Consider the following 27,547-nt stretch of genomic DNA (forward strand, 5'->3'; position numbering starts at 1 on the left):
AGGAAAGCCCTCCGGATGTGACTACGGCTCCTCCCTCGGCCAGGACAAGGGCAGCGCGACATTGCGATACTGCCCGCCTACGGGAGGCCGGTGGCACGCGGGATCACAGGGCACACCGAGTACCTCTTCCTCCTCCCCCCCTGCGTTGGTCTCTCCGCTCCCACCTCCCACCCCTGCCCCCACCACAGGGCAGCTCACCAGCTTTAGCCTGGATCTTACCTGTGCACGAATCTTTTGCTCTCCAGATACGCCAGAGCTGTACTAAGCTGATAGGCATACAGGATCAAAGACGCAAGATCCAAACTGTACTTCCTCACTTGCAGAAACGACCTCAGCTTTGGGAACAGTGACCGAGATGAAAAAGAATTAGTGACCGAGAACAGAAATCAAGAGCTGAAGAGCTATGTTCAACAATGGTGCCCAATCGCACACACACTTGTAGAAGAATGGCTTCAATTCTTCTAAAATAAGGTGTAACGAATCAGCCACATGGCTCAGAAATTATGGTTCATCATTCTTTATTTGAAATCCTATTTTAAGATTGGAATCTTTGGGGTGCCTGGGTGGCTCAGTCGGTTAAGCATCTGATTCTTAATTTCAGCTCAGGTCATGATCTCATGGTTTGTGGGATGGAGCCCTATGTCTAGCTCCTTGCTGATGGCATGGAGCCTCTTGGGATTCTCCCTCTCTCTCTCTCCACCCCTCCCCTGCTTGCTCACTCTCTCTCAAAAAAAAAAAAAAAAAACAAAAAAATACTGAAATCTTCATGATTGTAGACAATTTTTTTTAATATTTATTTTTGAGAGAGAGAGAGAAAGAGATAGCACAAGCAGGGGAGGGGCAGAGAGAGAGGGGAACAGAGGATCTGGAGCAGGCTCCGCGCTAACAGCAGAGAACCCAATGTGGGGCTTGAACTCACAAACCATGAGATCATGACCTGAGCCAGAGTTGGACACTTAACCAACTGAGCCACACAGGCACTCTCTCTTTTTTTTTTAAACGTTTATTTGTTTTTGAGAGAGAGAGAAAGAGGGAGTGTGCATACGAGTAGGGGAGGGGCAGAGACAGAGAGAGAGAGACAGGGTCCAAGGCAGGCTCTAAACGGACAGCAGAAAGCCCGACGCAGGGCTTGAACTCACAAACCGTGAGATCGTGATGTGGGTGGGCCAAAGCCGGATGCTTAACTGACTGAGCCACCCAGACACCCCACGAATTTCTGGAAAAAAATACAGAAAGATTCTGCAAGGAAATGAATAAAATCGCAGTGTGAAATACTGCTAGATAATAATAGTTGGAGGACACACAGAACTAGATACTGAGCGAGCCCGGCACGTAGCCTGGCCGATGCACCTGCGGCCCCACACCTTGCTGTGTCCCAGGCCAGACCTGAGGAGAAGGTGATGAGGAGGAAGGGGAGCCAGGGGCAGTTCTCCCACCCACCCTCCAGGAAGTTCTGGCTGCAGAGGGTGCTGGGCAGTCATGCCACTGGTCCTTATTACTACTGTCATAATCAATTCAGCTAAAGGCCACCGTGGCAAAGGAAGGCAGATGAATTTAACTCTAATCTACAAAATCAATACATAAAGGAGAAAGATTTAGTGACAGTTTAAGCCGGAAAAATTACCAAATTCTCCAAAAGCAAAACCAGAAAGATATCATGAACAAAATACATATGTCAGAACTGTTTCCTTTGGAAAGGTAGGGCAGAGGACGAAGAGATCCTGTAGAGGCCTTAGTTATTTCATCCAGCAAACTAGGTTATCAAGTACAGAGAGGAGCCACCAGGCAGGCCCTTCCGGGGGAGGGAGGCTGACGCGGTCACGAAGAGGAGGAAGAATCCAGACTGCTCTCTGACATCTGGGCCCTGGAACCCCTAACTGCCATGAAAAGCAAAACTGCGCTCGGTGTTCTTTAAAAGACAAGGAGCGCGTACAGTGCTTCGGAAGGTGGAAGTACCGACTGTTAGCACCAGAAGGTCAAGGGTCGGCATCTGGAAAACGGGGCTGTGTTCATCCCCACGCAGGCAGGCTACGGAGCGGCCTGGAGGTGGGAACAAGTCTGATTCAGCAGCCTGGGGCTGGCCTCTGACACGCTTCCAGGGGATGGTGACACACTAAGTGGAGAGTTTCTGTGTTTGGGAGAAAGTCAAATAAGGAGATCTGTCTATGTGTGTTCCTCCCATTTTCAACAGAAACTGTGACTAACAGCAGTCGGTCAGAGAGACACCGTGAAATGAGTTCTCAGAGGAACAAGGAACTGCAGGTTCACCTAAATGCAGCGCTAAGGCACCACAACTGCACGAAGACTGGCTCTTCCATCGTCAAACCCCTGGGCTGGCACGAGGCAGCAGCACCAGAGAGGAAGGAGGGACCACCCGGTCCCCACTGCTGCCAGTGCTGAGTTAGGGCATCACCTGGGGGTTCACCGATGAAGATGTTCTGTTCCCCGAATCCAAAGGACAAGGGCATCCGTAACGTACTCCCCTTTTCTAAACAAAGGACACCAAACAGCCAGCGCAGGCTGGGCGAGTCCCAATCACGGGACTGCTATTTAATCACAGTGACGGCAGGCCGGCAGACGGGCGGGTCTGAGGGCCAGGTTACCTCTCCAAGCGTGCACAGCTCCATGATTATCCAGACGGGGTTCTCCGTGATGACACCGACCAGCTTCACGATGTGGGGGTGGTCAAACTGGCGCATCGTTACTAGGGAGAGACAGGTGTCCAAGGTCACTCTTCTGGTAGAGCGTTAGGTAAGGGGGCTGCTGTGCCCTGTGTTTTCTCGGCCTAGGTGCTCCGCAGAAACAAGCGAGCTGAGACAGGCTTTGTCTCGTACTTAAGACACAGGAACAGGATTAAAGACAGACTTAGACTTTTTTCTGATGAAAGTTAACAGTATGATTTTGAGTAGTTATAATGTATTGACGAAGTCAGTATGATTTACTCTGTGACTTATTAATCTATTGGACTGTCAGGTGGTAAATATTTACTGAAATGGAAGGTAGAGGGCCTTCAATCGATGTACATGTGATGAAGGACACAGGGAGCCATTCACATGACCAATGTCTACTGAGTGCCTTTCACAGCGGGGCGCTGTGTCTGAGCAGTGAGCAGAGCAGACACGGCCCGAGTCCCCATGGAGCTTAGAGCCTAGAGAAACGGAATAATAATTTTTAGGCAATGTTTACCTAGTTACAAATACTGAGGAAGGTGAGAGTGTGGTCCTGTGACACAGCCTCCTGAGGGGAAACTATTTTCATCACATGGTCAGATGAGACGGGACAAGCCATGGGAGGGTAGGAAGGGCATCCCAGCCCGAAGGCAGCTGGGAAGAGCCAGACAGGTGCAGACGGACAGGACAAGCTACCAGCTCTCCATGGGTCTGTACTCTGCAGAGAACACCCACCCACGCGAGACCCTCCCAGCAATTTCATCCCTGGACATGTGAACAGAGAGCTGAGGGGTGGGCACTATAGCAGGAGCAGGGCCCTGGCCATGGTCCCGGCTCTTTGCCCAGTCTGTAAGCTCCCTCAGGGTGGGGACCGCGTCTGTCCTGCTCACCCCCAACTCTAGGGTCTGGTGGCACCTGGGCTGGACTCATTTCTACATCTGCCCAATTCCAGGGCCAGGATGCTGAATGGTGCAGGTACCAAAGGACACAGGGACAGTAAATCTGTCGACCTTTACACCCAAACATCAGGGCTTACCTGGACAATGTGGAGACAGGCGCCTCTACAGATACAGGTAGTAATTTGCAAGGCAAGACAGTAAATGCAGTTGTCACATAGAAGTCAGAATATTCTTTTTCTTACTTCTTAGAGATGGCTTGTATTTTACACAGATAAAACGTCAAATGGAGCTCCACAGAAATTTCTAGAAACTTACAGGCTTCTTGAAGGAATTTCTCTCGCACGCTGTCCGAAGTACAGTTTTTACATGTTTTAATTGCGACCGCCAAAGCCGGATTCTCCTGTGTCAGGGAAATTTCAGAATCACACACATGCAAAAAGAGGTTCTCTACATGAATCAACGGGCACGTTCACGAAGAGCTGTTTGTTCTGCAACTATGTGGACTGTGGACCAGGCAGGATCAGAACTGAAAACCTCAGGAGAAGAACACGTCAAATACTCAGCAAGACCCCAGAAGAAACGGACACGGTGTTAAAATGCTGGAGGTCATTCATTCGTTCGTCGTCCCACGAACACTTTCTGTTGCGTGCCAGGCAGCCTTCCAGGCGCTCAGGACACACCCTGGGCTAAAGGCAGCAGCGTTCCCTGCTCTACTCAGGCTTCCGTTCCGGCAAAGAGCAGACAACGCACACAAGGAGCGAGCTCATCACAGAGCATGTTCGTGCGGAACAGTGGCGTGGACCAGGAAGGAGCGTGTCAGGATGTGCGAGGCAGAGACAAGGGCGAAAAAATGGAAGGAGGGAGGGAGGGACTGGCGGGCGGGCACAGCCAGGGTCACAGTGCTGCAGCTAGGGCAGTGGTGGGGGCAGGGCCAAGGCGGTGCGCTGGGACAGGCAGCCCGAGCGGGGCCCTCTGGACCAAAAGAAAGGCGCCCCGGGGAGAGCAGTGCCATGGCTGACCTCTGGCTGAGAAGGAGCACCTGCTCCGGGAGCTGATGGGAGGGTGGGGGGGGGGGGAAGGCGCAGTGGTGGGGTGGCGGCTGGGGCAAGTGTGGGCAGTGCAGGTGACGCAGGGTGAGGTGCGATGCTGGTAAGGAGACTTCAGGTGTTTGGTGAGAGAAAGGGAAGCAGCAGTTCGAGCAGGACCAGGACGTGAGGGGCGTGAGGTGGGGGGGAGATAGCGTGGCACCCAGGGCAGCGGCAGGAGGATCCGGCGGAGCTCATCAAAGCATCGCACCTCACCCTGCGTCACCTGCACTGCCCACACTTGCCCCAGCCGCCACCCCACCACTGCGCCTCCCCCCCCCCCACCCTCCCATCAGCTCCCGGAGGGCCGGATCCGCAGGAGATCCTCGCGGGCTGGGGCACGAGCACAGCACCCGGCCGCCCAGCAGTGTGGGAGGTCAGGGAGAGGGGGAGACACAAGGCAGACTCAGAGGGGGACCACCAAGGTGGAGAGAAACCAAGAAGGCGTGTCGATCTGCCTGCCAAAGAAGCTGATATTTTCTCGAACGAATTCAAAAGACAGAGCTTGAACAAGACAAATGAGGCCATTCCAAGCCTCAATGGAATACCATGGATGGTTTTCATTTACTTCATTATACTTTATTTTTAGAGAGAGAAAGCATGAGAGAGAGAGAGAGAGAGAGAGAGAGAGAGAGAGAGAAAGACAGAGAGAGAGAGAAGGAGGGAGGGAGAGGGAGAGAGAATCCCAAGCAGGCTCCAGGCTCAGTGCAAAGCCTGACTCAGGGCTCGATCCTGCTGGACTGTGAGATCGTGACCTGGGCTGAAATCGAGAGTCAGACGCTCAACCGACCGAGCCGCCCAGGTGCCCCCGTGGATGGTTTTAATTAGCAACTGAAGGGCTTATCCTACCCTGGGCTTCACACTGTCCTTGGTAGAACCACGTACTGTTCATGCTGGATATTTTCTAAGGTACCTCACATTCTGTCAAGTAGGCAGAAAAGGTGAGGACAGGAAGGGAGAAAGCAGCAGGGACAGCCCGGTGAATGGACCAAGGTTTAAGAAGCACTGCCTCAGGTCTCTGCCACGGCTGCCGTGCCCCGACTCCTACCCTGCCTCGGGGTCCCGTCCTCGCCAGAGGATCTGGAGAGGGGACGAGGTCACACAGGCCGAGAGACGGCAGCTCCGGAGTGAAGAGAGGAGGCCTCGGGGGGGCTGCTGTCTTGGACCCCTCCTTTCCCCCCCGGGGGTGGCCGGACGCAGGCGCCCTCGCACAGGAGCGAGAAGCACTTAGCCATGAGATCCCGGACGGGGGCCGCATAGTCTCGCAGTCTTTAGTTTTCTCGACAGGCTTTGGGCATTTCTGTCCCTTTTGTACATCATCTCACTGAGCCTACAGGCGGTCTGTGAGGCAGCCTGACAAGGCGCACAAGGGTCCGGGCCACCCATTCTACAGACAACCGGGTCGGCAGAGGCTGACAGGTTTCGCGGTTTGCCCGCGATCACCCTGCTGGAAGTGGCCTGCCCCTTCTGCAACAGGGCTTTATCTCAGGAGTGACCGGGGCAGTGTGTGCGTGTGACAGGCGACAGGGAGTGGCAGCGGCTGTGTCACAGACTTAGCTCTGAAATGGTGGCCATGCTAGATTCTGGGTGCTGACGACACCTCAATCTGCCAAGCTACGGGAGCGTGGCTCGCTGTCCCCAAAGACGCCAGCCTCAGGCAGGAAAGACTGGCACAGGGGGAGAGTGGAAGGCAGGACACCGCTTCCTGTCTTGTCAGTGTCGGGAAATCCCAGGGCGCAATCCACGCCAGCCCGATGAGAAGCAGCCTCACTGAGCCCCAGGTCCCACCTCCATGCGACCTCCTAATTCCTCTCTGTAGCCCTCACTTTGCCTTTCAGCTCAGACCCACATATCCAACCCACCTGTGCCCTGTCTTGACGAGGATGCTGTGAAGTTATTTTAAACTTGAACTGAGCAAAACAAACCTCCTGATATCCCACTGTGGTGGTTACCCGCATGTGTCCACTGGCCTGGGCCACAGGGTGCCCAGAGATTATTTGGTCGGACATTATTCAGAGTGTTTCTGAATGGATTTAACATGTAAATTGATAGACTGAGTGAAGCAGGTTGCGCTCCCTAATGTGGTGGGCCTCGTCTGATCAGCTGAAGGCCTGAACAGAACACAAAGCCGGTCTCCTGAACAAGAGGAAATTCCTCCTGCTGAATCGCTCTGCACTGGGACATTATTCTTCCTTGACCCTCTGGAATACAACCACACTGGCTATGTTGGGTCTCAGGCCTTCAGATGCAGCCTGGCAGTAAGAAGCCATCAGCTCTCCTGGGTCTCCAGCAGGCCACCTGAAGATCTGAGGGGACGTCAGCTTCCATAATCACGTGAGCCAATCCCTAACAGATCTCGTTTGAAAGCACCCACACCCGCCTGCTTCTGTCTCCCCGGGGAACCCTTACTAACGCGCCCACTATCCAACGTGCTTCCCTCTGAGCCTCCTCCGCCTCACTCAACAAGCGGAACTCATACCGATGCTCAAGCAGCCACTTTGGATTCCTCAGTTTCCCTCATCTCCCACAGGTCCAACAATCCGGAAGTGAGACACGCCCTCCCTGTCCACAGCGTGCGCCTGGAACTTTCCCTGCCAGTGCCTGTTATGGCTAGGCTCATGCACTCACTCCCCAAGTGCCTTCCTAACAGCAAGCCCAGAGACCTAACAGAGACTGTAATTCAACTGTAATTATTTCGGGTCAAGAAACCTCACCTGCCTTTTATCTCAGTTGGGTAGAGCCAGTCTAAAAGTTAGCAGGCCTTTTGAGTAAATTTGGACCCAGGGCTCTCTGTACTGCTTTTTGCTTCAAAGAACAGAGGTTAAGAGAATTAGGAAGATAATAACAGATAGAGTAAAAAAAAAAAAACAACAAAAAAAACTAGAAGAAAAGTTAGCAGCTAAAAATACATAATAAATGACAGAATTACGCGTAAGAACAAGGTAGAGACTTTCAAAGCTGAAATGTAAAAAAAAAAAAAAAAATGGAATCTCTGATTTGTTTAGTGACGCGGTGGCAATTGTCTGCTGCTCCTGTGACCCAAAGAAAACAAAACAAGAAAACCCTTTCAGCTCTAGAAAACCTGACAGGTATGGAACTACTGGGAAAACACCATTTGCAGCTTCCAAAGCAGGGGTAACATAAAACGTCAATCGTCTGTGTTACCACAGATCTTCCCTGACCTGAGATGCAGTTACGTCCCAACACACCCATCGTAAGTTGAACATACCCTGAGTCAAAATGCGCGTAAATACCTAACCTACCAAATATCACAGCTGGGCCACACCCGCCTTATGTGTGCTCACAAACACTCACAATGGCCTATAGTTGGGCAAAACCAGTGGACACAGAGCATTATTTTATTTGCTTTTTGAGAGAGAGAGAAAACGCGAGAGCACGCACACGGCGGGGAGGGGCAGAGGGATAGAGGCAGCAGATCCCAAGCAAGGCTCCACGTCCAGCACGGAGCTCGATCCCACCACCCTGGCATCATGACCCGAGCCAAAATCAAGAGTTGGATGCTCGACTGCCTGAGCCACCCAGGCGCCCCCTACAAAGCGTATTTCACACCGAAGTGTTGCTATCCCTGTAATTCACTAAATCCTCTACTGAGAGTGACAGGATCGCTGCGTGGCTGCGGAACGGCCGTCAGTGCGTCCGCTGTGGGCTGACTGGAAGCTGTGGCCACCACCCTGCAGGGGAAGAGGACGCATATATCCCTAGCCTGGGGAAAGATCTGAATTCAAAATTCTAAGTGTGATTTCTATACTGCATGAAGATCGCTTTTGCAACATCGTGAGATCAAGAAAGAGTAAGTCGAACCACTGTAAGCTGGGGACGGTCTGTGATCCCTTATTTGTGTCATCTGCGTACACCCGTTATTCCAGCTAAAAAAAGTTCCTTGAGTGAGTTCCTGCTGGTGTCTCACGACTGCTGATCTAACCGGCACACATACCATGACCAGTGTCGGCAGGGCTGCAGAGGGACGGGCATTCTCACGCACCGCTGCCAGGAGTGGAAGGAAGGGGCGCGGCCTCTTCAGCGACAGCTCCGGGTCAAAGGGCGGAACAGACACCACGTGACCCCGCGACCCGGCAATTCCACTCTCTGCCATCTACGCGAGAGAACTGAGAACTAACTACTCACACGCAGACCTGTGCGGTGGCCGTCACAGAGGCGTCATTCCTCACAGCTAAGAAGCGGTCACAGCCCAAATTCCCGTCAGCTGGAGAACGGACAAACACAAACAGTCTACCCACACAATCGAATGTTGCCTGGCAAAAAAGGACACTAAGTACCGCTTCACGCTAGAGTGTGGATGACCCTTGAGAACATGCTAACTAAAAGAACCGATCACGAAAGGCCACGTGTCGCACGAGTCTGTGTCCGTGAAGCATCCAGAAGAGGCAAATCTAGAGAACAGGGAGCAGACGACTGGCTGCCAGGGGCCGGGGGAGGGCGGGACGGGAGTAACTGCTAGCGGGTGAGGCTTCTTTCTGGGGTAAAGAAGGTGCTGGAAAATGCACCGTGCTGTCGTTTGTACAACTCTATCGATACACTAAGAAACCACTGAACTGTATGTTTTTAAAAAGTACGTTTTATAGTATGTGATTTATACCTCAAAAAAGCTATTAGTAAAGTCATAATCTGTTCCATCCAATGGAACACTCCTTGTGGGATCTGTTCCTGATGAGAGAGGCTGAAAGATCAAAATGAACAAAAGACAGACCCAGCCCTCTAGGAGCTAAGGGTGCCATTTCTCTGCTCCCGAATACTCTGAGCAGGTTGACGTGTGTGACGGGCTCTGTGAAAGACCTCTGCAAAGGAGAGCCGGGAAGACTCGAGAAGACAAAGAAGAGGCGACAGTCAAAAGCAGCGCGTTTTTCTGGTTGCCAGGGAGGACTTACTGGACTCATGTAGACGCCTTGGTGTACGTCCCCAAACTGGCCTTCCCCGATGCACCGTCCAAGCTCGATTCTTTCTCTTTGAATCTCGTAGTCCCTGGCTGCAAAGCACGATCCGTACGTCAAAAATTAGGTAGGTGCGGTATTCCAAATGCAGACACTACACTCAACGCATTTCCTTATCATCCACGAGTACAACTCTCACTGGTGGCACATCACTCTATGAAAATGCTTTAAACAGAGTGGAACTCTCTTAAACGGTATTGTGAAAGGAGTTACACAAACTGTTAACGGCATTGGTTGAACCACAAAACGATGTGAGTTCTATTAAAGGCAGATTTTTTTCATGTTTTTAATTCGATTTAGTTTGTATCTGTCTGATCGTTTTCTAAATAGTTTTTCCAAGTAGTAAATTATATGCTTAAGAAATCAATGCTATTAGTTTAGGTATTAATATACGAAAGTCTAAAAAACACAGTTATTTAAAGCAATTATTTTACAAATAACTGAAGTCTGAAAATATGGAGACAACGGGAAAACTGTGTCACGAGTAACTCTGTTTTAAAAGTTTAAGAGTTTTCCACTTTCTTACGATCCTATCTATATTATTCATGGAGCTAAAGAGTTTAAAGAGGCCATTTCTAAAAACTAATTTCAAAATTAGATGACTTGGAATCAAGGTTGAACATACTGCATTACAAATGATGAGTGTTTTATATTTTTGAGAGCATTTGCCTCAAATCAACCTATTAATTTCTTGCGATTTATACCAAACTGACTGTTTAGCAGGCCGTTGAGGCACATGGAAATAAAATACCCACTAGCAACCTAGACCATGAATTCTAATCCAATTAACTGCTGCGGATTTTGATTTTCTCCGGCCAGGAAACCTGTCTGCACGATCCACGCTGCACGGACTCCATTAGTGAAGTCGCCAACGGAATAAAACAACAGCCAAATGTTTCAAAACTCTTCCTGGTTTATCAAATGAGAAGCCGTACAGAAAATCCGACTCAAATTTGAGGTGGTTCTTTTCCTCTTTAAAATCACTTTAGCTGGTAGTTCCATTGGTTTAATAGCACGGATAAACCAATGACAAGTGGTTTAAGGATAAAAGTTAACTGCGAACTGAAACGTCCCACACCACTCCGCAGGCTGCAATTGCAAGCAAATGCAGTTATTTTAAAGGAATCGTGTTACCTTCGTCTATTCCATAGCTTTCTGTATTGCAATTAAGGGAGAAAAAAATTGAAGACCTTGCTTAGAAATAACTGATAGCAATCAGGTTAACAACAACAAACTCCGAGAGTACGTTTCAATATTTACTGTGTGAAATATTTTAACCTCAAACATCAGTAGGAAAAAGACTAGACATGAGCAAAACCTAAATCTCCTCAAATTAACTCGATGTGATGGACACAACGCTTTCCAGTTTCCATCTCCTAATTCCTACACAGTAACATCTTCGTGGGGTTTGGATAAACGTCAGCCACATTGGACATGTACTACTCAACACCGGATAATAAACGTCCAAGTGCAAATTTGGATTCTCTGTGGAAACGTACAAAATTTAAGTGTAAATTTAAACATTTTCTGTGGTGCCGGCGCACACAAGTCAGAATGCACACAAGTAAGCTTCCGCGCTTCCCTCTGTTTTGGACCACTCTCTAACACAAGGAACCCTTGTGAGGGATTTGGGGGCACCCAGGACAATGCAGGCCTGATGCTGGTAATGCCTCTTTCATGTGTATAGTTAACGGAAATGAGAGCATCTTTTACAATAGTTACACAACAGGGTAAATAAAGTGCCTGAAACATTTATTTTACAAATACGTGTGGCTCTATGGAAATCAGGTCATCCAATGCTGAATTTTTTAAATTAAAAAAAAATTTTTTTTAAGTAAACTCTGTGCCACACGTGGGGCTCGAACCCGTGACTAACATCAAGAGTTGCATCCTCTACTGACTGAGCCAGTAAACTTTTTTTTTCTTATGTGAAGGCAATTTCAAGTGTGTCTCCAATTCAAGGTCTGGGACTCTATCTTCCAACACGAGACCTGGGGCTTCCGGATTCTCTTCAATCAAGAAGCAGCACAAAACAGAGAGAAGCAGCTGGTGTTTCTAGGCTGCAGGAAAGTCATAACTGAAGCGCACCCCCCCCCCCCCAAGCTGTGTGGACTGGAAGCAATGGATGAGGGAAGCTCTTTGTACCTGGTCAGTCAAGGGCAGCAAGCAACAGAGTTTCAAAGGGGAAATGCAACTAACTGAATATGCAAGTAGAAAAAACTGAATATAGAAACGTGTATAGATATGTAACTTTAAATAATATAATATTCCACAGAGAGGAGATTCTATAATCAATAAAGGCTGTATTATCATAGAGCCACGAGACGAGATTCCAAAAAACCCGTAACTAAGCTGACCTACTATAGATATTTTAGCTTTAGGCTCCTGACCTCAGACTGGTCAAATACAAAACAGGTTTCTAAAGACTGAAAAGAATATTTCTGTTATGCACACTCAATGTGAGGTATTAAAGACAGTTCTGAAAGAAACCAATAAATATCTACAACTTTTGAACGGAAGATACTTAAAAGTTAAGGATCTGTCAAATCTGAACAAGAACAAAATCCAGAGCCTACTTACTTGAGGGCATGGTGTAGGTATCTTCTTCGTCTATAATCTCAGCATAGTCGTCGGTTTCTGCAGGGAAGGAAACAGACACGTTGGAAGATGTGAACTATTTGACCTCCTGGCCTTTAACATAATTTGCAAAGGCAAAACGATCTGCCTAAGTCCCCTGTTATGCCGACACATTCCTAAAACACGATTACTCAATTTTTGCTCACACATGAGTCATTTATGGAAATAAAAGTGACGTCATGGTGCAATCTGTTATAACACACAGACTTGTTTCTCAGGGAGCAAACAGAGCTCGCACAGAGAGCCCTTGCGAATGACAGAAAGATGTGGAGCAACTATGCGCACGATCTGAGGCCGCCCATCTGCACTGAATGCACAACTCTCTCTCATCTACACCAAAGGCACGTTTGGGCCCCACTGCTGTCTCCCGGGATTTCTCCAAACAAGACGAGTATCTCAAAAACAGGGAACCTGACATCACTCATAATTAGACTCTACAGCATGAGCTCAATGCTCTCCTTTAGAAGGCAAAAATGGCGGCCTGACGTTTGAGGACACGGGTCATGCATTTCGTCTGTTCAGGGTGGAAGAAACGCAGGAATTTCTCTCTTGTCGCTTTTCACTCAGATATTTGAAGACTACGCATTAACGTCAAAAGGGTAAAAGATCTAAGAGAAAGAATGAAATGAGAAGAAAGAGCGTATTAAAATGAGTTCTTTTCTGAGGTGATGTCAAGGCGTTTCCGTGTTTCCACTCACTCCTCTTGGTAACACGGTGACTTAGAAATCCGATGCCACGTCAACGGGGGGAAGCTCATTTGGAGAAAACCCTCACCTGAGTAACACGTACGCAGACTTAAGCCTTGTCTGTTTTCTCCTTCTGTCAAGAGGGAAACCTTTAGCTGCTCCAGGCAGAAGGACTGCCACTGCTGGGCCAGGAAAGGAGGGCCGTACTTCCTCGCTGGTCTCTTAAGGGAGCTCTTCCAGGAGAAAACCTGACCAGGCACCACCTCTGGCCCCAGAGAAACTACGAGCTGAAAGCTCTTTCCTTCATGCCGTTACTACTTCACTCAGACACTAAAATTACAGGAAAGAGAGAATATATATAGTCTACGTTCTTCGGGACGTCAGTTGTTCCACGTTGCCGTGGTAATGACGGAGCCCAAAGCTAAGAGTACCTGGAAGAATTTATTTCTTGGCTGAGCTGGTAGAACAAAGTCAACAGATCAGTTCTCCTTGAACCATCTAGTAAATGTAAACCACTGCTGAGTCCCGTGTGAAAGGAGGGTGGGCGATCTGTATGACTCTTACGTGTCGTAAGTAACGCCACTTCAGGGTTACTCTACCCGGACCTCACGTTCCTTAATTTCTCTGCCTCTCCCTCTTACCCTGTTCTCGGTGACTGGCATGTCCTCGGCCCACGGCTTTGCTTTTGTGTGAGCTGGCTTAATGAAGGACGCTGAAATGCTCTCTGGGCACAGAAGGCAGTGACTGGGGCACTTGAAGAAAAAGGACCGAGCGGAGGGGGACTCTGCACTAACAGCTAGGACAGCTGAGGCAACACGTCACACGCATGTCATTTGCGGATCCGTCTTCTCCCTTTACTCCAAAATCTGCCCAGCTCGACTGTATGCCCTCCCCTCAGAAAGCTGAGGCAGAATTTCCACAAACAGGCGCTACCCTTACTCCTCCTTCTCTACGGAGCACACGCCTTCAGAGGTGACCCTGGGGCAGCAGGATCCTGGCGGGGACAGCTGCCGGGCGCCCGGCCTCCACACGCCTTCCTCCGCCGCCCTGTCACCAGAGCGCTTCGGCAGTCCTTGCACTTGGCTCTGAGCTCCACGAGGGGACGTCATGGATCAATCACCACCACGGGCACTGAGTCCTTGTGTGGCTGTGGGGACACCGCCCGCCTGATGGAGAAGGGCATGGCGCGCGGTGACGTCACAGCAGGCCTCCGGCCCAGCGCTCAGCACGGGGCTGGGGCTCGTGTTGGCTCGGCCAATTCGGGTTTCGGCCCAAGTGTCTCAAACGAACCTGCCCTCTACCCCCCTCACTCTTAACCATGCTGCCCGGTTTACTTTCCTCAGCCTCCATCAGGATCAACGATCTGGCAGTCCTCTGGTCCCCTGTCAACTGTCTGTCCCCCTCCAGACGGAGAGCCCAGGGGAGCGGAGCCCAGGTGTGTGTTTGACCGCTGTATTTTCGGCATCTGGCACGGTGCCTGGCATGGAGAAGGGGCCAGGCATATACAGGCCGGGCAGAGAGGGGTGGTGAGGGGGCCTCAGGCGGTGAGGGGTCCACACACCCCGCAAAGCTGGGGCAAAGGAGCTATGTGGCCGGTGCAAGGCTGCAGACCGTGGGGGGGGGGGGGGGGGTGGCGCCGGTGTCCGGCTTGCCGATCCTGCAGGGGCAGCTCGCCTGGCTGTGCCCTAGCTGTGCCCTCGCGTGTAGAGTGGGGTCGGCAGGAGAATGAGCCACGTAGAGGCGTGTCACAAAATGGGAGCCCCTTGGGGTGCTTCTTCGGAGGGCTCTGTGGAAGGGGTCTGGCAGCTGAGGGGTGCCTGCCTGCTGAGACTCCCGGTCGGCCTTCCCGGTGGGACTATAGTGGCTTCTGGGACTGCCTCTCTTTATAAAAGTCTCACCGGAGAGTCCAACCTCTGAGACAATCTGAGGCCATAAAAATAAAATGGCCAGTGTACAAAACTGATCTGGGAAAAATCAAGTTGCAGATCCTTTAATGAATTCACAAAACCATGAGTAAGAGCCTATAATTTTTTCCTCTCGATGCTCTGTGGATTCTATGTGAAACCCGGGGGCTATCAGAGCGATCTGGGCGTCACTCAGGACGGCGTCTGTGCGCTGTGGTGTAAGGGAAGACGTTACTGCAGTGTCTGTGTCCTGCACGAGGCGGTTCCTGTGGAGCAGAGTCGACACCGTTGAAGGCGCACAGGCCTACAAGACTCTGCTTGTGGCCGTCCACACAGCAGCCTTCAGCCGTGACGCTGGGCATACTTCTCCAGGAACGCTTGACATGGATCCAGCTCTCTGTTACGTTTCTGGTCTTAAGATTATGGGATAATATGATACCGATATGAGAGGCATTTTTACACGCTCAAGGGCCCCTGAGAAACTGCAGGCCAGCCTGAAACTGTCCACGTCCCCCCTCCCCCTCAAAACAATGGCATGATACAAGGAGAACAAACACAAAAACAGGAAGCAGGTTCAAGATCTGGGCACAGATCAGGGAAGCCAGATCCACATTCCTCACTTACGGACGATGCTGGCAGCCCGTGGCCGACACTGATAGAAACTGTTCCGCTTATCCGGCCAGGCAGTACTGCGACCATCGCCCCCCTCCGCGGACAGGAACCTGAGACCCCCAGGGCACGTGAGGGTCCCCCGGGTCCCGGTGCCAATCAGTGGTGGGCTGGTACGTGGAGCGGCACTCAGGCAGAGTGCCCACCTCACTAGGATCTTCCACAACGCTTACGGGCACTTTGGTTGCTTTTTTAAAGATTTTATTTTTAAATCGTGGGATTCGAACTCACAGCCCTGAGATCAAGAGTCGCATGTCCCACTGACTGAGCCAGCTGAGTGTCCCTGGGGACTTTAGGCTCCAAAACTATGGACTACTCCTCTAGGGACATTTAGGGACACTCCCACCTACCCCCCACCGCCCCCCCCCCCCCCCAACACCGGCACAGCTCTGCTCAGATGTTCACAAGAATGGGACCTGTGTTTTGGGGAGACGGTCTCAGGGTACCTGGCCCATGAATTAAATGTTTCAAAATAAACCTTTTTAAAAATGGAGACTCCCCAAACCTGGTACATTATACTCTGAAAGGTTGGGTATCATGGTAGGTGGTAAAATAAAAGTGACAGGGATACATGTTAAAGGGACAGAAACTGACAGCTCAGCAATTAGGAGAGAAAAGAACCAAGTCCTCATCTTAGAGCAGGGTCCCAAGAGGTGAGGCTGCTGTCGAAAATGATACGGCTGCACGATGTCTCGTGCTCTGTCACCGAGAGAGCCTGACGCCTCTGGGGTCGCTGCGAAGGGGGCTCCGCCTGGAATCGGGGAAGCGCGTGTCAGTGGACAACGGCTACCACCCTGTGGCTGTCAATAAAAGAAGCCGCACAGAAGCCCTCAGGCTCACGAACTTCTCAAACGCGGGCAACCTGCTCAATCTCTGATGGGAGAGGGGCAGACCTCCTCTACCGGCCTGGCCAACAGCGGTGTCCCCTGTTCCCCTGTGGCGCTCGTGCCTCAGCTTGGACCCCTGCAATTCTGACAGCCTGTTCCCCTGACTGGTTTCCATCCTGCCCTCAGGGAGCTGGAACATGGCATTAGTCCCACAGAGCAACGCCTTGATGGGGACAAGATTACTTGGGCCATTTGGTGGGACTGAGCAGTGTCACAGCTTCTTATCTGACCCGGGGGACGGAGACGTGCCATTAGCCGAGAGGCACTGGGGAGCAGGGGAAGAGTTCTTTTCTAGGAAGCCAGGAAGGGCCCAACCGTGCTCCTTCATATCAACCAGCTGCATGGCCCAGACCAGGCTCGGCAGCTCGTTTCCGGAAAGGGTTGGACGGTGTGCATTTTAGACTCTGCTGCAACTGCTCGACCCCGCTGTTAAGTGACCGTCGGCAGCCGCGGGAGCAGATGGGGGCGGCCGTGCTCTAAGAAGCTCTTACTTGTGGTCGCTGAGATGGGAATTTGACGTGGTTCTGATGCCACAAATACTATTGTCTTTTCCCCACTCAGTAAAAACAGTAATAATCGTCCTCAGCTCCGGGGAAGAACAAGAGGTGGGCTGGGTTTGGGCCACATGGGCCTCAGCGCGTGCGCCCCCAAGTGACGAAAGCCTCAAGGCCCAGCTTGTTCGTCTGCAGGACGGGAACAGTAACACTTGCCCCGTCTGGCCCACGGCACTGGCAAGGTCAAGTGTGGGGGGGAACGGGTTCTTTACACAGACGATGTGGGAAAAACCACGTGTTCATGAACACGTGGTCAAATTTTCACGTTTGCACAGTAATTCTCACAACAACCACTGAGACCTTTGTGGATGAAGACGCGGGACATAAAGCAATCTGCGCAGGCCCGTTGAGGGAGGCCGCTGGTGACAGGATGGGGTGGGGGGTGGGGGGAAGCGTGAGGCTGGAGCCTCCTTCCTGCCACGCATCCTGCGGCAGCCGTGGCCTCGGGGGTCCCCCTCGGGCTCGCGGCCACGACGACACCCGACACCCCACCCGGAGCCGCGCGGTCTAGCACCTGCACACGGGGCCCCATGCCAGCAGCGGCCACTGACTGACTGCTTCTACCGAGGAGGGGCCCTCCACGGAGCAGACGCACTTTCCCAAAGTCACGTGGTTAAGACCTTTCACGGCTCAAGTGCTCCATCCCAACCATGAAAATGACCCAGACGAAACCTTCAGGGAAAGCATTCTCTCATTCCATCACGAGGAAAAATGCCATCCCCCCCTAATTTGAGTTTCGTGTGAAGAGTTAAAGGTTCATGTAGGCAGACAGGAAGTGGGGAACCTGAGTCACGAAATGTGACTTTCAAACTTCCGGCTCATTAAGTGCTACCCTCAACTGCTTGAAGAACAATCGTGACACTGTTGCCGGTATCTCTCTCGCTAGTTTGTGTGGTTCTTAAAGATCTCGCTTTGCTGCTTCCTTTCTGCTACCCACTCCCAGACTAAAATTGTTACGTGTATACGCTGTATTTGGGAAATCCCGTGGGGATCTCTATCATTGACAGTTTTCCACTGCGACTAATCTCGTGAGTGGTACCATTGTGATAATCTTTCTTGAAACCCAAAGTTAACAAGGAAACCTAGAGAACTCACTGTGTGTATATACAACTCCAATTTACCACTGACACATGATAGAGAAAGTGCAAAGCCCTCAACAATTTTTAGATCATTTGTTCACAGCATCATCTTTTCACACTTGTTTTGCTGAATCAAAACCACATTCTGCCTTTCATTGAATACTGAACCATATTTACGAATAAATAATTCTGATATTAGTAACACAAATGTGAAAATAAATATTACCGTCCCCACTAATTTCATCTGCAGATCCAGGTAGCATGCAAAGAAAGGGAGGGTGGGGAGGAGAGGGGCAGGGGAGAGGGGAGAGAGGGAGACACACTATTAACATGACAAGTAAATCAAAGTGCAAGGAAAACAAAAACTCACCCCCCAGGTCTCATTCGAAAGATAAAAGAGCGATTGCAGCAGAAAGTGTGTTTACTCCGTTTAAGGACATTATGGCGAGTTTGAAGCTGTCAACACATTATACAAAGTTACACAGCGGTTCAGCAAAGCTGCTTTCTACCACACTGAGCAAAATTAATCCTACAGGCTCTCGCAGTTAAATGCTAAAAATGGCCTTTACCTCCCTCAAAGGGAATGTGCATCCGCTCAGATAAAAGTGAAAATAACCAGTCATTAATGAGTCTGGTAAAGGCTAGCCAGGGGCCCAGCCCTCAGCACGCCTCCTCCAGGAGGGCCTCCCCCAGCGAGCCATGGGGGTCCCAGGACACGGGGGCCACAGGCCAGGCCCAGCACATAAGCTGTACCACACATCCAGTTTCCATTTAAATTTATGCAGTGTTGTTTGGAGAAATTCCTGTTCTACTTACAACAAACGATCTCTGCTTTCCAGAACACTATCCAAGTGGCCCGGCTGCCTCTGCCCCGCGGCACCCCAGAGCACCTGCCAGCAAAGCAGGAGCAGACGTCCGGGGCTCAGCCCAACCGCTCTACTTCGCTAACTCAGTCGGCCCGCAGGGCACGGCCAGGTACCTGCCGGCCCCCGAGGCAGAACACCAAGCCCCGTAAGGAAACCAGGAAGCTACGCCTCGCCCTGTCATGCGTGGGAAACCCGGCAAACAGGCAAACAAAAAGTCTTCTCTTGGACAGCAGCCCAGAGACGGTCACCGCGAACCGTCGCCCCCCGTACGGCTACCGAGCGCGGACACCCAGCACAGGCCACTCTGCTCGGGACGGTCTACGAGCGTGGGGTTAGGTCCGCTGCCGGCACGGGCGAGTGGGAGCTGGCGCAAGCTAGTGCAGTACCCGTAGGAGAAGGCTCGTGGGAACAGAAGACCAAAGGGAGAAAGCGCCTAGCTTTCTTAACTTTATGCTGGCGGGGACTGACTCCTTTACAAAGAGGCGAGAGGAGGGAAGAGAAAAACAGAAACACATTATTCAGTACAAAAGGAAACTTCGGTTACATTTTAAGGCAGATGCATAAAAGCAGAAACAAAATCGCAATGCTTTTATTTCACTACTGGCACGCTTTAACTATGCTTGAGTTTTAAAAAACGAATTAACATTTTAAAGTGCAAGTTCGTCTTTTAGCAAAGATTACTACTAGATACAGATACTTTTGGACAGACATAGCAGTCTCCCAGCTCTGCAGAGCCAGCCAGGTGAAGGTATAGATATTTGTACAAATAACAAAACTAAAACAAAATGAGACTAGACAAAAAACAAAGACGGATAAACAGTTCAAGAACCTCGTGGACATTCAGCCATACAGAAAAACTGCCAGAAACTAGCAGATCCGGATTTGTGAGAGTTTTATGAGCGATTTTTCCCAAATCCTCAGCAAAGACACAGACTCACAGACCTTAAGTGCACACTGTGAATAAACTGCCTTAACGTAAAAACCAGCAAGGAGGTTTGGACACACAGGCTGCAAAGCGCCTACCTAGGGACTGCCTGCCTCTTTCATGTACTTTAAACTCATGTGACCGCCCTCTGTGCACCAGACACCGGCTGGGCCCACATTACCCATCCTAGCCCTCCAGGAGCACACAGCACAGGAGAGTGGAGAAGCAGCGGGCGTCTGTCAAAGCGAGGTCAAAACAAAGGACATACGGTCTTTGAGATGCAGCGGTGATAACGCGTGACAGAAAAGACAAAGGAGACATGCAAAACTTAACTGCACAGCCACAGGGGCCCCTCAAGAAAGGCCAGGGGACCAACTGATGGCCAAGAGCTTGCAGACAGTGTCACTGTGTTAGCGGATACAAGCGAGAGGAACTGAAACATACGATGTGATATTTCAGACCAGACGGGGTACCCTGCGACCCCAACCTCATCACCGAGCATCTCACCTCCCACCCCCGCAGCGTGAGTGCAGCTTCCTGCGGTGCCTCGGTTAAGAACGGGGTCCAGTGTGAAGCCTGAGGGCCCTCTGTCAGGCGGGCGGGAGCTCGGGCCTGGGGGTGAGGAGAAGGGGCTGGCCTAAGAGCTCTATGGGACGCTACCCGGTGAGACAGGAACATGGGCTGTGGATAAGGTAACAGCAGTCTATCACTATTAGGTTGTCTGATTTTGATAGTTACGCTGTGATTGTTTAAGATGATGTCCTTGGTCTTAGGAAACACACGTTGGAAAGTTTATAGGCAGAAAGGCACACCCTGTCCACAAGGGCTTTCGAATGGTTCAAAGGAAGAAAACCGAGTGAAGGATAAAGTAAGTGGGCCAAAGTACAAACACAGTGGATTTGAATAAAGAATAGACGAGACTTCATTTTACTGCTCTTACACAGCCATTCTCCAAGTGTGAAATTATGGAAACATAAAAAATACAAAGAACGTGTATGTGAACTGAGATGCTGGCCCCACTATTCACTCCTTGACCTTGAAAATCTTACCAAACTTGTTTGTGTTTTATTTGCGAAACGAGGCAGGAGCAGAGGCTTCTCCCAGGGAAGAGCTGTGGAGAGGGTCCCGGGGGACTCCCCAGGCCACACGCACGAGGCCGCCACCATGGAAGTGCCAGCTGTTCCCAGGTTCCCATTGCTTGTTTCTAAACTGGGCTGAGACTTCTTTACATTGACCTCAAAGGCAAGTAGCTTCTTAAAAATGTAAGCACAGGAAAACCTTGGATTGTAAGTAACTTGTTCCACGAGTGTTCCACAAGACGAGCAAACATTTCTAATAAATTTTAATTTGATAAACAAGCGATGTCTTGAAATACGAGTCGTACATCACATGATCACAACTGAGCCAATGGTTCTTGAAATTTGCTCTGATATACAAGCGCTCTGGATTACAAGCATGTTTCTGGAACGAATTATGCATGCAAACCAAGGTTTTACTGTATACCTTTTCTTCAGTGATACCAAGATCAGCCCACATCATTAAAAATGTTGGGGCTCCTGGGTGGCTCAGTCGGTTAAGCGTCCGACTTCAACTCAGGTCACGATCTGATGGTTCGTGTGTTCGAGCCCCGCATCAGGCTCTCTGCTGTCAGCACAGAGCCTGCTTCGGATCCTCTGTCTCCCTCTCTCTGCCCTGGCCTGCTCACGTTCCCTCTCAAAAAAATAAATACAACAAACTAAAAAAAAAATATTGTTAGGACCCTTCTAATTACTTTATTTGAGATACATTACGTTATACAAGATAGTTACATTTGTTAAACACCTGCCATGCGCTGGGCCCACCATGTAGACGCTAGCCTCCCAACTCCTACCTTATTTAACTTGTGTTCTCATTTGGGGAAAAGACAGTAAACAAAAAGGTAAATTACCTGGTGTGTCAACACATACGTGCTACAGGGACAAACAGAACAGAAGGGGGCTGGGCGTACTTACTTTCTAGTGAGGCTGCAACTTTAAACACGGAAGGAGTCACTTGCAAAAAGCCTTCGGGAGCAGAGGGAAAGGGTCGTATACACATCTGGGCAGAGCAAACAGCAGCAGGGCAGGCCCGGCTCTGCAGAGGTGAGCCTGGGCCACTTACCGAGGAGCAATGAGGTTGGGCAGGGTGACAAAAGAGTGAGGGGTGAGGGAGAGGTGGCCAATGCTCCCAGTGATGACACAGACCTAGAAGCCCACGTCAGGGCTCTGGCTGCACTGTGAGTGACGTCAGGGTAGATGCCTGTAAGAAAGGAAGTGAGGTGATCGGCCTTAACTGTCAAAGACTTCCCGGGAAGCTTTCAAAGGGTGCAAGAACTGCCAGGCTACTGCAACCATCCAGGCACAGAGTGGGTGCATGCGAACAAGGGCAGCTGCACAGAAAGCTGAACTGGATACACCCTGAGCGCTGAGCCAGTTAGGATGTGCCACTTGACCGATTATAAAGGAGAAAGAAGCAAAGCACCCCAAAGCACCCCAAAGACTGGTCCAATCAGCCAGAAGGAGCTGCCACTGAGAGGAGGCTGAGAGGTGCATGCTCAGTGGGGAGGTCAGGGCTCCCTTCTGAGCACATGAAGTACGAGAGGCTCATGAGGCCCCAGAGGGCAGTCGGCCCAAGAGTCTAGGGCTCAGGGAAGCTTCTGGGGTTGGGATGGCACTTCGGGAGTAACCAGCATAACGAAGGCATGAAATACAGTTAAGATCCCGGAGGTGGCAACTGGCAGCAGAGAAGAGGCCCCAAGACAGAGAGCCAGGGTCCTCAAGCGTGGAGGGTGGGGTGGCAGTGGTGAGGCAGGCAGGAGGGAAGTCAGGGAAGGATGATTTCCAGAAGCAGCTGGGGGAACAGCAGCACCTCCTGTGCCGAGCTCTGTCGCAGGGGGTGGGGGAGGCGAGAGGAGGGCCGGAGCCCCACACAGAGGGGCCAGGGGTTGGAAGAATCGCCTAGCACCAACACAGAAATCACCCGGGGCTTGCAGGGGGCGCCAGGGGGCGCTGAGCCAGGATTCAGACACTGAGCTCCCCTCCAGTCCCCGTGCAGCAACAGCTCAGAGAGAAGACCGTGGCTGTGGCTAGGAGGGCAGCAGGGCAGCGGTGCCCCCAGGACAGGGTCACACAGGTCAGGGAGGGTGACCAGAGGCGCAGAGAAGAGCGGGAGAGGGCACACCATGGGCGTGTGTGATGGGGATGGGGGCGACATGGGGCTTCTCGAGGGGCTGGCACAGGGAAAGCGGCCGGACCTTCAGGGCAGACAGTGTGGGTGGGCAAACTCCGGCGACCATCCAACCCGGGTGGTCATGGGGGCCCCCTACCCCTGACGATGCTAAAGATCCACGGATTCGTAATGAGGCTCCAAAAAGAAAACACAGAACAGGATCTGACTTGGAAGGCAAGAGTCCTTGTTTCACAAACTGGAAAACAAAGGGAAAGAAGAAGGCAGTTTTCTGGCCTTTCTAGTAGGAACCAAATGTGTTCAAATGTGTTGTCCCGAACCACGTGGTTGGGTTTTAACAAGTTCCACAATTATTATGCAGCTACATCATGCTAAAAACTCGGAGGGAAAGCTTGGAGGTCAAGTTATAGAATTTATATTTTAAAAGTTTCAAGCCTTCTTTTAAAATGTTTCTCTGTGAAGAAAAAATATAACAGGGCCTTTGGACATTAGCAGTATTTGTTTTTCTATTTGGCAAGATGATACATGGGATCCTTGCATTTTAGTAATGGTTTTTTTAAAGATTAAAGATTTTTAATTATTATGTTAATAAGCCCACCCAGAAGATTTAAGAAGGTTCATGAACCAGCTACACTCAAACACGGCCAAACTGCAAAGCAAGCAGTAGTATAAACACTCTCATTCAAAGTCTCTCATGAGGTACTGCAGACCCCTTATTATGTGGAGGTGACTAGGGACAAGGCAGGCACACTCTCCATTTTGGAATCAAGTGCACGGGGCTAAGGGAACAGATGTGTGTGGCCTGGAAAGAGTGTGGAAAAGTGAATATCCTGCTTCTTTTCTTTTTTTTCTTTTCTCTTCTTTTCTTTTCTTTCTTTCTCTTCCTACCTACCTACCTACCTACCTAATTTCTTGAGAGACAGTGTGAGTGAGGGAGGGGCAAAGGGAGGGAGAGACACAGAATCTGAAGCCGACTCCCGGCTCTGAACTGACAGCACAGAGCCCGACACGGGGCTCAGTCTCACGGACTGTGACATCACGACCTGAGCCGAAGTTGGAGGCTTACGTGACAGAACCACCCAGGCGCCCTGTGAATACACTGTTTAAACTGTTGCCATAGTCATTATTGCTCTGCCTTTCCTGCGGGCTTGCTTGGAATTTGAAGCGTGTCAGGCTGCTGCCTCCAGGGAGCCTATACATGTCCCTCTACATGCCTATAGCCAAGGGGTCAAGGCCAACTCAAGCGTCAGGACTGGGAAGCCAGTTTGGCTCTGAATACTACTTCTTACGTGTATCGTGGATGTTTCCGTACCCGTGTGACTCCAGAGTATTTTTCTCAATTCCGTTAGAAGACAGAAAGGACAGGCAGGTGATCTAGCAGCCCAAATCTCAGCAGAGGCCAAGGGAGTTCAAGTGACCTCATGGTGGTGGTGCAGGGAGGCCAGCACAGTGGGGTGTTTCGATCATCCACGTACAGCACCATCAGCCATCCTGACCACCCCAGTGAGACACAACTGTGAACCTCTCAGTGGCTAAAAGTCTCTCCTAACACGACACTTATCATAGATCCCTACTCATGACCGCTGAAATCTGAAGAATTTCTAGTAAGCCAGGTATACCATCCAACACTTAACCACTTTGTGCACATAAAAGTAATCGGGAGCATCAGTTTGATTAGATTATGTCACAGCATTTAATGTACAAAAATTAACTTTGTGTGTACTAGGCACTAATACTCTTAAATTAGGGCACTTTTTAAAAATGCCTAAAAGCTAGTGTTAAAAGTCAAGGTTCAGCGATAGACAGAGACTACCCGTAAAGTACGGCATTATCAGCATAGAAGCTAGCATGTAAACCAGACAAAAGAAATGCTTTCAAACTTGAAGACAGGGCAGGTGTGAACTTTAACAGAAGAGTGTCAGGGAGGGGTCAGCACCACACTACTGTTGCCAAAGGAGGTGTGTGGGGGGGGGGGGGGGACAGACTAAAACGCAATTGCACTCAAACTCTCCCAAAACAGCCATCCCTTCCACAGACGAAAATCACTAAGTTCTGAGTGATTCAGTGTGATCTCATGTGAAGACAATGGGTTTTGGGGTCCAAGACGTGGGTTTCAATCAGGCTGTTGCTTACTGTGTGAACCAGGCCAAGCCACCTCAGCTCTGAGTCTCAATGTCCCCTCCGTAAGGTGGAGACAGCACGAGGAACACGGCCCTGAGGTTTAAACGAGATAATGCACGCAGATGCACCAGGCATCATCTCTGGGCCTCATTCGTATATAAATAAGTACTATTTACGGAGCTGGAACAGAGCAACGAATAAATGACAGACCTAGTATTTCAGAGACCACAGGAAAAGAGAAAAGTACAGTAATTATTACGGACTATATACACACCACCTTACAATTTATACAACTTTACAGTTTACAAGCTACTTTTGCATATTTTATAAAATGGATTGTAGAATCTATAAGGAAGCAGCTGAAAGCAAACAACATCTACTTGTTAAATATATTTTAGTTTAGGGTAACTTTTAGTCACAGACTCGAAAACCCTAAAAGTAATAAAGGAAATGCTGATGCGTGATTAACAACTAAACTAAAAGAATCTGTTGCAAAGTCAAAATTTTAAAAAATTGCAGTAAGGGGCGCCTGGGTGGCTCAGTTGGTTAAATGTCCGACTTCAGCTCAGGTCAGGTCAGATTTCATGGTTCATGAGTTCAAGCCCCCTGTCAGGCTCTGTGCTGACAGCTCAGAGCCTGGAGCCTGCTTGGGAGTCTGTGTCCCGCTCCTCTCTGCCCCTCCCCCATTTGTGCTGTCTCTCTCTCAAAATAAATAAAACATTAAAAAACTTTTTTAAGTTGCAATAAATACTGAAAAAAATATCATCACATAGGTCTCAGCAGAAACAATGAAACCGAACATTTCCACAGACAGAAAAAGGGTCACTGCACGTTGGTTTTCATGGCAGAGATACAAAAGAGAAAAATTGTTTTACAATCTCTGGTCCAATTATAAGTAATCTAAACATCCAACGGGAGCCTGTTCATAATGTGGTGGCATCATCACCACATGGGACCCTCTACTTCTGGTCATATAAGGTTTTATGGCTTGATGAAGGGCTTGGTTATTAAAAAACAAACAGCCCCTAAAATATAAAAAGCATCCAAAGAAAACAACCAGAGTTTATGCCTTCAAACACATTTCAAAATCAGCTGTATTCACTGCCCTTCCTTGGAAATATCTGTATTCCTGGAGAATCTGCACACACACACGCACACAGCTCAAGCCCTGTCACGGATGCAGGCCGCACCCCTCCCTGTGGTACTCGCAGACCCCTTCGTGCACGCACTGGCCTCTCAGGTCTGAGTCCTAACTCAGCTCTATAACATGCACGTGTTTCCTAAAAACTTAATAATTAGGCTAAAAAATTACTTCTGGCCCTCAGAATCTGGTTAATCTTCACATTTGGCGGCATTAAGTTTGTTTTCATAAGGAAATGTCCAGATTTCAAAGATAAATTCTCCATATACTCAACATCAATTACAACTGTGATCTTAACAAAGATCATCTAGCAGGGAAACTCCCCTACACGAGCACAGCCTCGAGGGCAGTGACGACCCGAGTTCCAATCCTAGGTCCACCAATTTCAAGCAGCGTGACCCTGAACAAGTTTGTTTACTCCTCACTGTTCCTTCCTTGTATCTGTGAAATGGGGGGATGAACAAGACCCCGTAAGGCTGTCGCAGGGGTTGAACGATAAGGCACGTGAAGGTTTAATGCCGTGCGGACTATAGTGAACATTTGGTAAAGAGAGTCCTGTCGCCTGCTGCCTATGTGTGACCTTGGCCAAGCTCCCGAGTCTGGGCACCTGCGGCATCGTCTGGCCCTCCCCTGTTCTCTGTGCTCCACACTCCTGCTCCGGGGCCCAGTGCACCGCGTCTCCCTGTCTGCACGGCTCTGTCTCTCCCTTCATTCAGTTACCTGCCCACGCATCACCTGCTCAGAGAAACTTTTCTTCACCAGTTTTATTATTTTTTAAAAATGTTTTTCATTTAAGTAATCTCTATACCCAACATGGGGCTCGAACTCACAACCGTGAGATCAAGAGTTGCCCACTCCTCTGACTGACCCTGCCAGGAGCCCCTCGACCAGAATTTTAAATAGCCTCTCCCTCACTGCTCTTGGTTTAACTGCTTGATTTCAATCCAGCATGTCTGGCCTGTCTCCTCCGTAGACTGTCAACTCATAAGGGAAGAGGGCTGGCCTCGTTTTCACCATCAGACCCCAGCGTCTGGAACTATTCGCTGAGTGAATTACCGTAAGTGGGAAATGTACGACCGGAACAACACCCATCTGCCAGGGTGTGCCACGGGTTAAATGAGATACGGCAGGACACAAAAGCACGTGCTCATGGCTGGCATTCTGCTGGACCGCAGCCTCACCCGGGAGCCTGGAGGCAGAGCGGGCTCGCCGTGGGGGCAGCAGGTGCAGGCTTGTGCAGGAACCGGGGCA

At 50.2% G+C, this 27,547-nt stretch overlaps 1 protein-coding gene across 11 annotated transcripts in view; it reads right to left on the reverse strand.

Annotated features, from left to right (window-relative positions):
• The window catches only part of PTK2 (protein tyrosine kinase 2), a 258,431-nt gene that overhangs the window by 59,122 nt on the left and 171,762 nt on the right, over nt 1-27,547 (reverse strand). For 10 of the 11 annotated variants that reach the window (XM_047842378.1, XM_047842374.1, XM_047842376.1 and 7 more), the window contains 5 exons: nt 12,204-12,260; nt 9,561-9,658; nt 3,884-3,968; nt 2,604-2,704; nt 220-335 (listed from right to left, as the gene is read on the reverse strand). In XM_047842378.1, coding sequence (XP_047698334.1) covers nt 220-335; nt 2,604-2,704; nt 3,884-3,968; nt 9,561-9,658; nt 12,204-12,260 — 457 coding nt within the window. Of the gene's footprint in view, nt 1-219; nt 336-2,603; nt 2,705-3,883; nt 3,969-9,560; nt 9,659-10,757; nt 10,779-12,203; nt 12,261-21,969; nt 22,108-27,547 lie in introns of all 11 variants that reach the window. The other variant, XM_047842383.1, reaches the window with a different exon arrangement.

This window comes from Prionailurus viverrinus, chromosome F2 (genome assembly GCF_022837055.1).
Source record: "Prionailurus viverrinus isolate Anna chromosome F2, UM_Priviv_1.0, whole genome shotgun sequence".
Taxonomy (NCBI): Eukaryota; Metazoa; Chordata; class Mammalia; order Carnivora; family Felidae; genus Prionailurus; species Prionailurus viverrinus.